Source organism: Ixodes scapularis, unplaced genomic scaffold (genome assembly GCF_016920785.2).
Source record: "Ixodes scapularis isolate PalLabHiFi unplaced genomic scaffold, ASM1692078v2 PGA_scaffold11__112_contigs__length_91849675, whole genome shotgun sequence".
Lineage (NCBI taxonomy): Eukaryota > Metazoa > Arthropoda > Arachnida > Ixodida > Ixodidae > Ixodes > Ixodes scapularis.
The window spans coordinates 57,620,455-57,634,094 of NW_024609837.1; the positions used below are offsets into that span (position 1 = coordinate 57,620,455).

Consider the following 13,640-nt stretch of genomic DNA (forward strand, 5'->3'; position numbering starts at 1 on the left):
GTTGTTGAGCGGTAAAGGGCAGGAGCGACGTTGACGTTCAGCGATGAGCAGAGAGGGGGACGCACGGCAGGGAAACGAGGCGAAGCTCTGCGGAGATGGCAGGCGCAAGGAGACTAGTTTTGGTAGAACATATTTTTTGTGTTTCGAGTTCCACTGGAAAAGTAGAGATGTTATGGTAAAATCAAACGCAATGGAAGTTTCTAAAATACTATTATGCGTAGCTACTGGATGCTGCAAAAATGGGATTTTGTATAACAGGAGTAATGTTCGAAACCGCCTGTTTTGGAGTTGTTGTTGGCAGACGACACTTTCTGATCATTGCGCCATTATCGGCGGGTTGTCGGCACAGCCAATGGCACAGCCAATGGCACAGCCAATGGCACAGCCAATGGGAACACCCGACTTCTCTTTCCGAACACCATGAGGGGGAGAGGTTTTTTTTTATCCCGCTGCAATGACAGGCAAGAAATGCTGACACCGAAATACCTGCAAAATGTCACCGGTAAAAAAAAAAAAAAAAAAAAAAAAATTGCCCCTTTCTCGCAGCATTGTTGCAAAGTCGGTGGTAATGCAGAAAATGTATTGAGAGTTGCTTCACGCCGATATGGCACAGATGAGCATTGTACGCATTTTGGGCCTCAACTGCACAAACGCCGTGTGTAGCACCTTGGAAATAAAATCTCGCCATAGCTCGGCACTCCAGCGAGAGTGGAACTCAAAGCTTGCATCTCGCACGTCCCAGCTTTGACCCTGCTATTTTGTGGCTTCCAGTTTCTTCCAAGGCACATTCTCGTTCTCTTCTTTCTTGCCTCCTACACACTGTCCCTCCATATGTGGGAGCACTATTGCAAACACTTCCCAGAAAACCCATTCTTGCGGTACTGTTTTACATTACAAGGACTTGCAATCAGTTCCGACCACAAGTCACCAGGACTTATACACCTCCCACGAAGCTTATAGCCGATTCACATGACGGACCTGACCGCGTTTTTCGTCCGCAGACGGCATCGTAGATTCTTGCGATCCGCATCTCGTCTGCGGACGCATCGACTGAAAGTCGAGCGCCTTTTTACTCGCGGATTTTTGGCGGGAGATGGACTTGAAAAGGTCCAGCATTTGTACAATGTTTGCTTGTTGTTTTTTTTCTTTGTTTTCAGACGATTAAAGCAAAAATGATGCATCATTGTGTTTTGTGCGTTCGCTGTCGAATGCACAAATTTGTGAGTTCACATGAAAGAAAAAAGCTGCTGTTAAGTCATAGTGCTGGTTTTTCTTTGGGTCACTTATTGGAGGCCAGTGCAGGGCACAGGATCAGTCTGGACAAGAGATCCAGCCAAATACTGATACAGTGTGACAGCCTTTTGTAACACGGGTGTGTTGCAAGAAACTGCTAGGAGTCTGCCATATATGCCACATTCTGTGCTATATATGCCACATTCCGTGCTAAAAAAAAAAAGATGTGTTATAAAATGTCATGCATCAAACATGGCACGTTTATGTGGTCCGAAACACAGTTGTCGAGTCGCCGCTTACAAGTTGCAACTCCTCATCAACAACCGTCGGTACCGTCACGGACAGTACGGAGTAGGCAGCCTTCAGCTGGGACTGTGTAAGGATGACGCTGCACGGGTCAGTAGCTGTGTGAACTGCAGAGGACTGCGGCCTCTTATCACATTGTGTTTCCTTGCGGTTCCCTGCAGTGGACGAGGCAATCCAGACTTCGCATTTCGGCCTCTTCTTCAACCAGGGCCAGTGCTGTTGCGCCGGCTCTCGAATCTTTGTTGAAGGCGCCATCTACGATGACTTTGTGGCACGCAGCGTGGAGCTTGCCAAGGAGAGGGTGCTGGGGGACCCCTTTGATTCCAGCACCACCCAGGGGCCACAGGTAGGGGCCCCTGCAGTCTCCTCTTTTCTAAGTTGAACCATTTCATGTTCCACTAGATCAGTGGTTCTCAACCAATGTTTTGCAGACCCTTTGTAGATGGGCGGAGACGATGGAGGACCCTGTTGAGTGAGGGGAATAAAAAGGTATAGGTTAATTGTAATAGTGATTTAATAAATGAATATAACTAATAGGTACTGTGAAGTAGACTTATCTTATTGACATACACACGAGAGAACTCGCCCGCAAATTGGAACGTTTCTTCTCAATGTGAAAAAAGACAATTTATGTTGCCGGGTTTGACTGATGAGACAGGGCTTTGCGGACCCCTAGGATGCCATCGCGGACCCCAGAGAGTCCGCGGACCCCTATTTGAGAACCACTGCACTAGGTGATGCGAGAACGATTTCTTTGGCAGCAGAAACGACCAAAAGTACTGCGGGGCCACATGGAGACGAGTTTCCTTGGAAAGTTGAGTCACAAAGAAGGAATAAAAATATGGGACAAGCGACACATGTGCATTTCTTTCAAAAGGAACGGCAGAGCACATTGGTTGAGGGTGATACGAAAAAGGTTCTTGCATCGGTTGTCTTCTACGTTAACCCTTTATTCGCTACTCTAAACTTTAATAAACTCGTCCCCATTGAGCCTATGTTACTGTGATGAGTTGCTTGCTCAACATCGAACTTCAAAGTGGTTCTTGTAGAGGTGGTACTCGACCAGTCTCCAATGTGCCACGCAATCGCAGGTGGACAAGGAGCAGATGTCCAAGATCCTAGGACTCATCGACTCCGGCAAGGCTGAAGGTGCTAAGATGCTGTGTGGTGGAGGCAGGCACGGCTCCAAGGGCTTCTTCGTGGAGCCCACGGTGTTCGCTAATGTTCAGGACGGCATGAGGATCGCCAGGGAGGAGGTCAGTGGTGTCGACTGTCCGACGACAGTTGGCCGTCCAATGGATATATTTATATGGCAATTGGTTAGCCAATGAAATTTGGCCGGATAATGGCATTTAGATGGCAGCCGGCGAATCGAGATATTTAACATCCTTGGAATGTGCAGATTGCATGGAGCTGCGTCGGCTAACATCTGCTAGGAAGCTGTGCACGCAGGTTCAATTAGAATTGTAGCTCGATGCATGGCCTACCAGTAAAACATGCATGAAGGAACTGTGCTAAATTAAGATGGCTAGCAGATGAAGCATATTAAACAGAAATACTGCAGAAGACGAAAAAAGGACACGAATAGGACTGGACTATAGTGCTATTCCCATCTTCGTGTCCTTGCCAGTCTTTTGCCGTATTTGTTTAATATGCATTGAGGTTTGGTTAATAAGCCCTTGCAATGAGCTGGTGATACTATATCGGAGATCACCCTTTGGTGAAACAGAGAAACAGACATAAATTAGTAGAAGTGGACAGGACTAGCGATATATAAATATAATATTGATCGGTCTTCTCAATGAAAGTATATTGTATTTATACCTTGTTATAATTGCTGTTTTAGATGGTTTCTTGATGCCTTCTTGTTTTACATTTACCGTAATATCCCGAGTCATCGCCCACCCCCCTACCGCCTGAAATTCATTAAAAAAGTAGGGTTGGCCATGTCTCGGTGGGTGAGCACAAACACTTGAAAAAAAACGGAAAAAAACGCCTATTTTTCTCTGCGTATCTCTAGCGCTGATGCACAAGAGATACATCAAACTCAAAACTCGATTTAGTTTCATTGTTTTATAGAAAAAGATGCTCATGAAAGAATATTTTACTATAGCGAAGTCCGTTGCTTGCATACGCGCTAGAAACACCGCCGATCTGCATATAGCGCAAACGTTTGTTCCGTGAAAGAATGTCACCACTATGTTCTCCTAGTTAGTAAAATAAAAAAGAAAGAAAAGTCTACAAGAAAATAGAAAAACCGACCAGGCGCAACGAGCGAGCGAGCGAACGGACCAAAGAAGCGACCCAGAGCAATGATGGGAAAGCGGGAAAGCCGGCGGTCGCGTTGGCAAATACTTTGGCGTCGGGCCAAGTCGGGCGCCTTGTCAATTGCAAGCTCTTGCGCAACTTTCTTGTTTGGTGCGTACATACGTGCGTCCGTGCACGGCGGGATATGAACGCGGATCGTCGGAGGCCGTGGTCATTCAATAATTCGCTTTCACCGACACAACTGCCGATGCACGGTTGGGACGCTCTGCAAACGTCTGTGTAGGGCGTTCCAGCAAAGCTTTATTTACGCGTTGGCTTTGCCTAAAATATTGCACAACCGCGGTCGCGACGGGCGGGAAGAAGGAGCGGGTTCGCGGTGACCTTACTTCGGCGGAGACAGACTTTGACCTAACACTCCGCGGTTACATTAACAAACTCTTATTTTGTTATCTCCATCGTTTTCTTTTCGCACGGATACACGACCACTTTGGGGTCACTCACGGAGGAAATTCGTAAACAAAAAGAAGTGTCTTTCCCTCCTTCGTTTTACTTTGTCACGGACGTCCTCCAACTGTAAGGTCCGCGGCCGCGTCATTCGAATAGGATGAGTGTTCGCGGATCGGAGAGTCAGCGCTGGGGTATTTGAAGGGGTGGGCGATGACTCGGTGTTTTTTCGGAAATCGATATTGGCCCAAAAAATGGGGTGGGCGCTGGCTCGGGGATGGGCGATGACTCGGGATATTACGGTACATGTTTTTCACTCCTGCTTACTCAAATGAGTCTGCAGTGTTCATATATAAATAATAAAATAAAAAATACCAACTAATGGACAAAAAGTAAGTCCGTTTCTAGGTGGCATTGGTCTTGTCCGCTTCTTGTATTAGTTCTTGTCCGTCTAGTTACTTGTGCGTTGCCGTGCTTAGCTAACCAGCCCTTCAGTTCATTTGGATCACCCTAATATAGTGACTGATGATTGAGGGTTGGAAGCTTGGGAGATGCAGTGTTTGGCAGAGGTTTAGTGACTCTTGCCTGATCCTGGCAGGCCACAGTGGTGAACAATTTGTGCAGAATTACATTCAAACGGAAGCCAACTCAAATTTGTTTGTGACAAGGCATGTCATGTGACTTAACAAGTCGCTTCTCGTGACGCGTGACTTGTGGTGGAAAGTTCTGATGCCATGTGGTGTCATCTGGTGGGTACGGGATGCCTGTTGTGTTCTCAGCTCCACAAAAGATGAGCCAGGTATGCGCGTGAGTTAGTGCTAGTGCTGAAGTACGTCTACAAGTTAAGTGCACAAGAAAACATCAAAACTGTTTGTGACCCGTACATCTGGTGTCGTCTACCGGATACCCTTGTCGTGTGGAAGGTCTTATCTTGGCCAGACAGGAAGGTGTTTAAAAGGTTGAGAGAGCACGCTTACTCTCTTAGGGCTGCGGTCGGAGGACTCCTACCACTACATTACAGGGATTGTTCATGCCTCCCTTTTGGCGCAAAGTTGTTGTGGGCAGACACCTAGAAAGAATGACTCGAGAGATAACTGAAGCATTCTCTTCGTTGGCAGACAGATGTGTCAGTGAGCCATCGGTGGCATTACCTGAAAAGGAGATAACGTACCTTCTAACATGAGTGCCAATTGGTAAGGCGATATCTCTGCGGCCTCTAGTTGCGTGGTAGGCATGCATTTTAATCTGTGTGTGTAATCTGTTTAAGTTTACTTTGTTTCCTTTTCATGAACTTCTGTTACGAGTCAGCAGTTTTCCTGTCGTGTTTGTTTCTTTTCTTCGTTGTCCATGTTTACTGAGGCTGTATTTCATCATGTTCAACAATGCAATTCGATCTAGTTACGTTGGCTGTCAAGTCGCAGTGTCACGCGAACTTGTGCGGCATGGTCACGTGATGTCGGGTCACGTTGCGGTGCCACGTACATATCACATGACATGATATCACATGGCCATATCACGTGATTAAACGAAGTGGCAACACAAGATGCTGCACTTACCCATTGTTTGTCATGCATTACAACTCTGCATCTGACGGTTTCATTGATCGATCAAAATACAGCAGCCATTTTGTTTTGCTCTCCCTGCTTTGCAGATCTTTGGGCCCGTGATGCAGATCCTGCGTTTTGAGAATGTGGACGAGCTGATAGAGCGTGCCAATCGCACGGAGTATGGCCTAGCCGCCAGCCTCTTCACGCGTGACATCGACAAAGCCCTTCACTTCTCCGCTGGCCTCAAGGCCGGCACAGTCTGGTGAGTCACCCAGTCTTTGTCGTCGGCAAATGATCTAGGCGTATTCGGTCTGACTTTGAATTCAAACTCTCCCAAAACGTTTTTGTTAAACCTTTCACAATCAAATTTTCTTTATAATAAATTAAATGTTTCCCAGTGGTCGGGTTTTGTTTTTGAAGGGATAGTACAAAGAAAGAGTCAATGTACAGGTTTATTTTTGTTTAGGTGGAGCATGTATGCTGCTATTCAGGATGGGAAGCATTGAATGGATATATTGAGGGGAAAATGTTGTTGCCTTTCTTCCATTTGTTTCACTTTGGCACGCTCACTTCTGCAACATTTCGATGGTCTCCAGTTTTGAGCCAGAAGTACTTCACAGAGCTTCTCTGTTGGCTTTCATTTTCCGTATTAAATTCTCAGAAGCATGAAGTGTTTGAATTGGAAGAGTCACGGTGCCCTGATTACCACCTTGCAAAGCAACAATACCATGCGTATCGCATGCACGGAGCATCTACCATAGAATACCGTGCATCCGCCCATTCCACATTAAGCACCCATTCTCGAATTTGTAAGATCTAAGGAAATACGCACAGTACATTTATATATGTAAAATTGATGACCGGACAAGTGCCCACCCCCATTTGTTCTCAATTGTCTTTAAATTTTGAGTGGGCGCTTGCCCAGTATATTAAGGTAGTTGTGGAACTATAAGCGAAACATTATGCGAATATAATGTGTAGTTTCAGTAAGAGACCCCACAGGGGTTGCCTACACTTTCGGTGTTAGGTGCTTGGTAAGTGGCATCACCACGGACCCCAGCCACGTGGGCCACCGTACCCACACGCAGGGGGCACCTGCTCTAGTAGGTGCTTGGTGAGTGGCGTCATCATGAGCGCCGAGCCATTTGGGTTCACTGACCCACGCCTGGCTGTGCGTGGCTTAACCCATACCTGGGGAAAAGAGGATCCTGGTGGTTGAGCTGAGTGCGGGGTATGTCTGGACCCTCTGGGACCCCCCGGGTGTGGCAATATACTGAATTGACCCCTGCTTTTTGTAGACGGATGTCCTGGCTAGGCCCAACCAAGATGATTCAGTCAATCGCCTCTTCTACTCTCTTCTTTCATCTTTCACTTTTTCTTCCACCTCTTTCTCTTTTCTTCTACACAGATCTGTTCCATCCTTTTTCACCTTAGGCGGCAAGGGCCAACCTCGAGTGGAGACAGGTCTTGTCCCTGCAACCGCAGTTGGGTATAGTGCCCGGGCAGCACTGGTAAAGTAATTGTCAGCCAAGCCTTTCTTGTTATGGCACCTACCCCTTGTCGGGCACTGTGGTGGGCGGTGCACCCGGGTACTGAATTTCCTTCCAATCTTCATGGGCCCCAAGCTCAATTAAACCTTTAATCAGGCCCTGAAAAAGGCCCGCACCGAAGTCCATGACCATCCCGCAAAGTCCCGAGTTTTTTAAATTTACAAAGTTTCTTGTCATGCATTCTGAGGCTGAAAAGTCACTTGCAAAGCTTTCTCCCTTTTTCGTTTCAAAAGTACTCGAAGGTGTTGTCTGTACAAACTTCAGAGCCAAAAACATGGCGTCGGTCGAGATAAACATGAAACAACAAAGTAACGCCCTAACGCCTTGAACTCTGTTTCGGTCACGAGGTTAGCGCGACTCCTCACCACAAGCTGTACACCGTTCAGAGATTTATCTTTGAGAACGACTTGCTCGAAACATCTGAGGAGGAGCTCTGAGGGCCTTTCCAGTCAAGGGGTTGCCCGGACAGGCTTTGGCTCTGCCGCCGTTGCTCCCTCTTCTTACCAGTGGCCGCGCCGCTGCGTGCGCTGCGCCGCCATGGGTAGGGCTTCTCTGGTGGCTTTTTTTTTTTTTGAATTATGCCGCACGAGAGCCAAAGGAAGTCTCATTCCTTGAGGACGCGCCCCAGCCAATGGGAGCATATCCACCAGAAATTGGCTTCACTTCGGAAAAGGGATTTTAGGTGCTGTTTGGCCAACGTTTGGCGTGGTTTGAAAGCTGATGACGTCGGTTCGCTCCATGGGACCCCCCAGTTCATGCTTTCGCATTAAAAGAAAAACCTGTTTCGGACAGTCTACGGTAGCATTTACAGACGACGCCCTGACAGTGCTCGTATAGTTGGCTTTGCCACCGACAGATGGCGCAGCGCGAGACGAGAGTATACGGCGCCTGGTCCAATCATATCCGTACCAAAAATGGGGTATCCCAAGGGATTTAAATGCCTGTTTTCCTATTCAATTTTTACTTTTTATGAATAAATTATTGCACTTTAAGAATTGTGCATTAGAGAGACACACACCAACATAATGAAATTGTCTGCTAAGCTTGGCACCAGTGCACCTTCGACGCTTCCAACATCTGTCAGCCGCAAATTAAACTAGGCTAGCATGGTCGAGACATCATCTGCGAATGCTGCCGAAAAATTGCTCAGAACTTTTTTTTTTTTCAGTGTATTTTTAATTTTTTTTTTTTTTTGTTGTAATCGAACATTACCTAGCCGCACCTTTGTAGTAAATTGCAGCACAACGCATTGAGAAACCAATTTTTGCAGACCGTCTAAAGTGGGTTTGAAACGCCAGTGTTGTAACCAGGGGTCTGCGTTTTCGGTGTGTGTCGATAAACCCTGAGAAGTTAATCCCCTAACCGATTTTATCTAAATCTGTGGAAGCCGAAAAACCTCGAATTGGAGCTGTCCTCAAATAGAAATATGCTAAGCTTTACGTGACGAAACTCTTCATTTACGGCTTTATTTTGCTCACTTTGGACACAGCATGCGCTGTTTGCAAGACTGCTTCTTTCTTTGGGAACCACAGCCGGTTTTTTCTCTTGCTTGTGCTACGACGTTTACTAAGTATTCGGTTTACGCATATGTTCTCAGGAGGTTAGGGCACCCCTGCCCGTGTCCTGCTTTTTTTTTTTTTCTTTTTTTTGTCAGAAGCTTGATATGAACACTTTTGAATTTGAAGACAAATAGGCCCGGAAGCACTGAGACTTGTTTATAACCAAGAGCGTCACTGAGAGATTCCAAGCACTTCAAAGGCTACGTGAAGCGTTTGCGCAAGAATGAGTTGGACTGATAAAAGCGAGAAAGTTGTACATGAATGCTTAAAGAATGTGGTTGTCCTGTGCTTCTCCGTGTTCTATTCTTTCGATTTTAAGTATGAAAGTTTACCCGAGTGCAAGCACCATCCATTCTGCTTGAGTGCACTGAAAACCTATGTAATATTCCAGTTTCGCAGACAAACTTCTGTCGGATTATACCAGCAGAAATGGTAAATGTAATTCACACCTGCAGTAATAAAAAGAGTGACACGAGCGAAACCCACAGTTGCAAATGATTGTGAGCATTCTATGGTTACCAAAATGCAAATTTGGATTTCAGCTTTCTCTTTCAGACGGGTCTAAATGTAATGGGGTCGTGTACTATACGGGGAATTTTTGTAGCTCAGAATTTCAAACTCTGGGGCCCCCGTTGCTACCGTATACAAGTCTAAGAATTGTTATTTCTGGGAGATCTCTCGGAAGATGCGATCTTGAGGTGGTGGGGCATTGTGGAGTTACCAGTTGAATATGTGCAGGGTGAACTGCTACGATGTGCTGAGTGCCCAAGTCCCGTTCGGAGGCTACAAGATGTCCGGCATCGGCCGAGAGCTCGGGGAGTACGGCCTGGAGGCGTACACCCAAGTCAAGTCGGTGAGCCAGCCTCTGTTCACACACTGCCAATCATACTGCCAGTCACAAATGTCCTTTCACATACAATCACAGTTAATCACATGTGGTCATTCACTAGGCCAATCAAAACATGGCTATTCACCCGTGGTCATTCACATAGGGCTAATCACATGTGGCCAATCACACATAGCCAATCACATGTGGTCATTCACATAGGGCTAATCACACACGGCCAATCACACACGGCCAATCACACACGGCCAATCACACACGGCCAATCACACACGGCCAATCACACACGGCCAATCACACACGGCCAATCACACACGGCCAATCACACACGGCCAATCACACACGTCCAATCACACACGTCCAATCACACACGTCCAATCACACACGTCCAATCACACACGTCCAATCACACACGTCCAATCACACACGTCCAATCACACACGTCCAATCACACACGTCCAATCACACACGTCCAATCACACACGTCCAATCACACACGTCCAATCACACACGTCCAATCACACACGGCCAATCACACACGGCCAATCACACACGGCCAATCACACAAGGCCAACCGCCCACACTCAGTCACACCAAGCAATCTCGTGCAGTCAATCACGTACACCCAGTTATTGCATTTGTGCAAGAAACATAGTAACAAGGTCCAGAAAAGGATTTTCTCCGTAAATGCAAACTCCGCACGTAGCACTTTTGCTCGAGGATGTTACCTGTTGCAGACGTCGCTGGGCTCCCTGCTGTCAATCGCAATGATTGGCTACACTCGTGCTCTGCAGGAGGCTAGCCATTCATAAACAGCACATTGGTTACTCAAGAATACTTGGGATTTAAACAATTTCAAATAAAAACAAATGTCAGTTACTATATTCAACAATTTGCATAAAATGTAAAAGTTCATTACAAAAAAAAGGCATTCTTAACTAAGTCAGACAATTTTTCTCCACTGAAAGGAATACTAAAATGGAAAATTGCGATACTAGTATCACATTCAGTAGTTGGCAGCTGGAAACAAGAGGACAGGTCGCTTTTGAATGGTTGCCCCCTGGCAGCTGCACTGGGGTCATTCTTGTTTTTTCATCTTTTGTTTGATGGGTGAGTATTATAGAACAGACACACTGCAGAGTCCAGTGTGAACTGCCTCTATGATTGGTTCCTCCACCAAATGGTTGCGATTGTGTTCAAGCATAAATTATCTACCCAAGTGAGCAGTACTTTTACGGAGCGGCGCTGCTCTGCGAAACTTACAACGCAAGGAGATTCCATTGAAGCGTAGGGGCACTTGTTTCCTTGCTTAGATACGAGCAGTGTTATGGCACCAACTCGGAAACAAACTTTTCGTTGGTAAACACAAGAAATGATTACTGACTTGCAACCAGTGGATAATTGGGTAATCATTTATTGCATTATTAAGTTCAATTTTCTCGTGTTTTCCGACGAAAAATTTGTTTCTGAAATGGTGCTATGACGTTGCTCATACATGAGCAAGGAAATAAGTGTTGCAACTCAATTTTCAAACCCTTTTAATGGATTTTTAATGGATAAATTGGAATATGAGTTTGCTGTGTAGAGCTGGAAGAAGTTACCTATTAAATAAGTGCAGAACATTGTCTAGATGCTCCGGTTCTTTCTAATAAAGTATACTGTGATCAGACCATGCTTTTCTGCTGGTATTGATAACAAGTATGGGGAAATTATCCTTTTTTATAGGTTGTCGTCAAGATGGCCGAAAAGAACAGCTAGGTCAAACAAGCATGCGATCAAACTTGCAACACTCAAAACAAGTGCCTACTTTGAATTTTTACGTGAACTTCGAATAAAAAGTTTTCTTAACAAAAGTCTGAAGTGTTTCTTCTAGGGAAACGAACGTAGGTCTATTCGCAATGCTGGATGCAAAGAAGGCCTGATCTGTTCATGAAGCTTTCTCCTATAGACAGACACCACCTCTGTTTAGTTACGCTGCCTCTGCCGGTATGCTGGGAACTGTAGCCTTCCTGCACACGCGACTACCTTGCTGCGGGTCTGCACGAGCAGAGCACGAGACACGAGCTGTCTTTTGCACTGCTGCCTGCCCTATGTGAACTAGTTATGGCGGCGTCATTCATGCATGGAATACTTGGTGAGATCGGTCTTTACAGAATTGGGACCACTGTGTCCTTCATTGGACTGCCTCCAAATTTTTCGATGCAAAAGCATTAACTGTCCCATGGAGCGCAGCCCACGTTGGCTGTGACCGCGAAAAACGGGCATCTAAATAAATGGCAGCTAAAATGGCTGCAACACGTTCCCATTGGCTGCGACGCTTCGTATCAGGTGCTTCGTCAGGAAAATTGGTGGGGCACCCAAGGTCAAAGCAGACGCGCCTAAAAGAAAAAAAAAAAAAGCTTGAGGTACACCTAAGCACTTTTTATGAGTTGTGAATGCGAAAGCATGCAAGCCGCTCGCTTGCTTCCTTTTTCGTCTGCTGCTTACCTTCGTCGCCGGTCAGCACGCGTGCTCCTCTAAGCATCGCTGACCCTGGAGTCTTCATGTTAACAGCACGCTGATGGACACGCAGCACCTTGGGTGAGCGGTCGTGGAAACTGACGAGCGCAGCGGCCAATGGGAGCCCCGTCGATGCGCGCCAGCCCATGGAATTGAAGGCGAAACCCATCAGCTTTACTTCGCTCCTTTGGGATCGGGGAAACTAGGTGCCGTTTTTGCGCTTCAAACTGTTAACGTCGGCTCGCTCCATGGGACAGTTAATGCTTTCGCATTAAAAAAAAAGAACTCGGAAGAAAAGCACAGCAGCGCAGATGCACCGTCATGGAAGGCGTGGAGCCGGCAGAGTCCGCCGCGCCTGCGCGGTGGGGGAGCGTGATGTCGCCGCCGGAGCGCCATGTGCGATAGGAAGACGTGGCGCGGTGCCTGTAGGAATCCGCTGCGTGTAGGAATGCTTTTGCATTCCTTCACATAAGCAGTCTTAAGTGTCCTCCTGCAATTTTTTTCCTCAATGAACCATTCATTGGATATGGCCTGTGGGTCTTGTGCAAGTTTGAAAATAATAGAGTATGTGTTCTGAGGCAAGTATTTCATTCATCAGTCAGCCTTTTTTGCAGGTAGTCTCCTCTCACTCCCTTAATGTTGGTGCTGCCTAATGGCCCATTGACCCTTGGTGTGGCTGAATAAGCTACAGTAGAGAATGCACACTTAAACCATCCTATTGCTTAAAACCGGTGTTGCCAGTTATCTGAAGTTTTATCTGAAACCATGGAAGACTCTGTTCTGTCCTCCAGAAATGTTTAGACGTTCTGCGACAGAGCAAAGCTATATCGCCCGAGCTGCCCGACACTATCTAATGCTCAGGAAGTCACATTTTTTAATCTTAACTATCGCAAATCGCACCCGTTGCACCAAAATGGTGGTGTTCATAGACAAACGGAGAATGGAGCATCGATACATTGATGATAGCTTATTTAGCAACTCTAGTTCAAGCGACGTCAGAAGTGCATTTTGTCACCTGACTGGACTTTTGGAGTACAGGGTGGCCACAGTGGACTTTGTCATAGTGTACCGTGCACTGTAAAATGAGCTGGAGAGATGGCAAACGCACATAGAAAGCTCCAACCACAGAGCTCAAAGTGTTGTTGAGGTCACGATTGGTTCTACACCAGAGTCATTTACCAACTGACCTTTGTCTGTATGCAACAAAGAACAAGGATCTTGTGTCATTGATTTATTCAAAAATGGCATTTACTTTAACGCCGTGCTCACACACTTCGACATTGTTACATTTCAAAAGAGCTGCCTCAAGACGAATTCCAAGAAGGGCATACATAAGAGTTCCCTCACACTACTAGAAGTGAGGAAAAGTTTCGGTCTAAGAGGGCAAGGC

General features: G+C 46.4%; 1 protein-coding gene across 1 annotated transcript in view; it reads left to right on the forward strand.

Annotated features, from left to right (window-relative positions):
- Positions 1-11,598, forward strand: part of LOC120847836 (aldehyde dehydrogenase, mitochondrial) — a 38,192-nt gene extending 26,594 nt beyond the window's left edge. The window contains exons 8-12 of the mRNA XM_040219737.3: positions 1,701-1,885; positions 2,631-2,795; positions 5,903-6,060; positions 9,646-9,760; positions 11,477-11,598. Coding sequence (XP_040075671.2) covers positions 1,701-1,885; positions 2,631-2,795; positions 5,903-6,060; positions 9,646-9,760; positions 11,477-11,509 — 656 coding nt within the window. The 3' untranslated portion in view covers positions 11,510-11,598. The remainder of the gene's footprint in view (positions 1-1,700; positions 1,886-2,630; positions 2,796-5,902; positions 6,061-9,645; positions 9,761-11,476) is intronic.
- Positions 11,599-13,640: the final 2,042 nt, after the last annotated feature.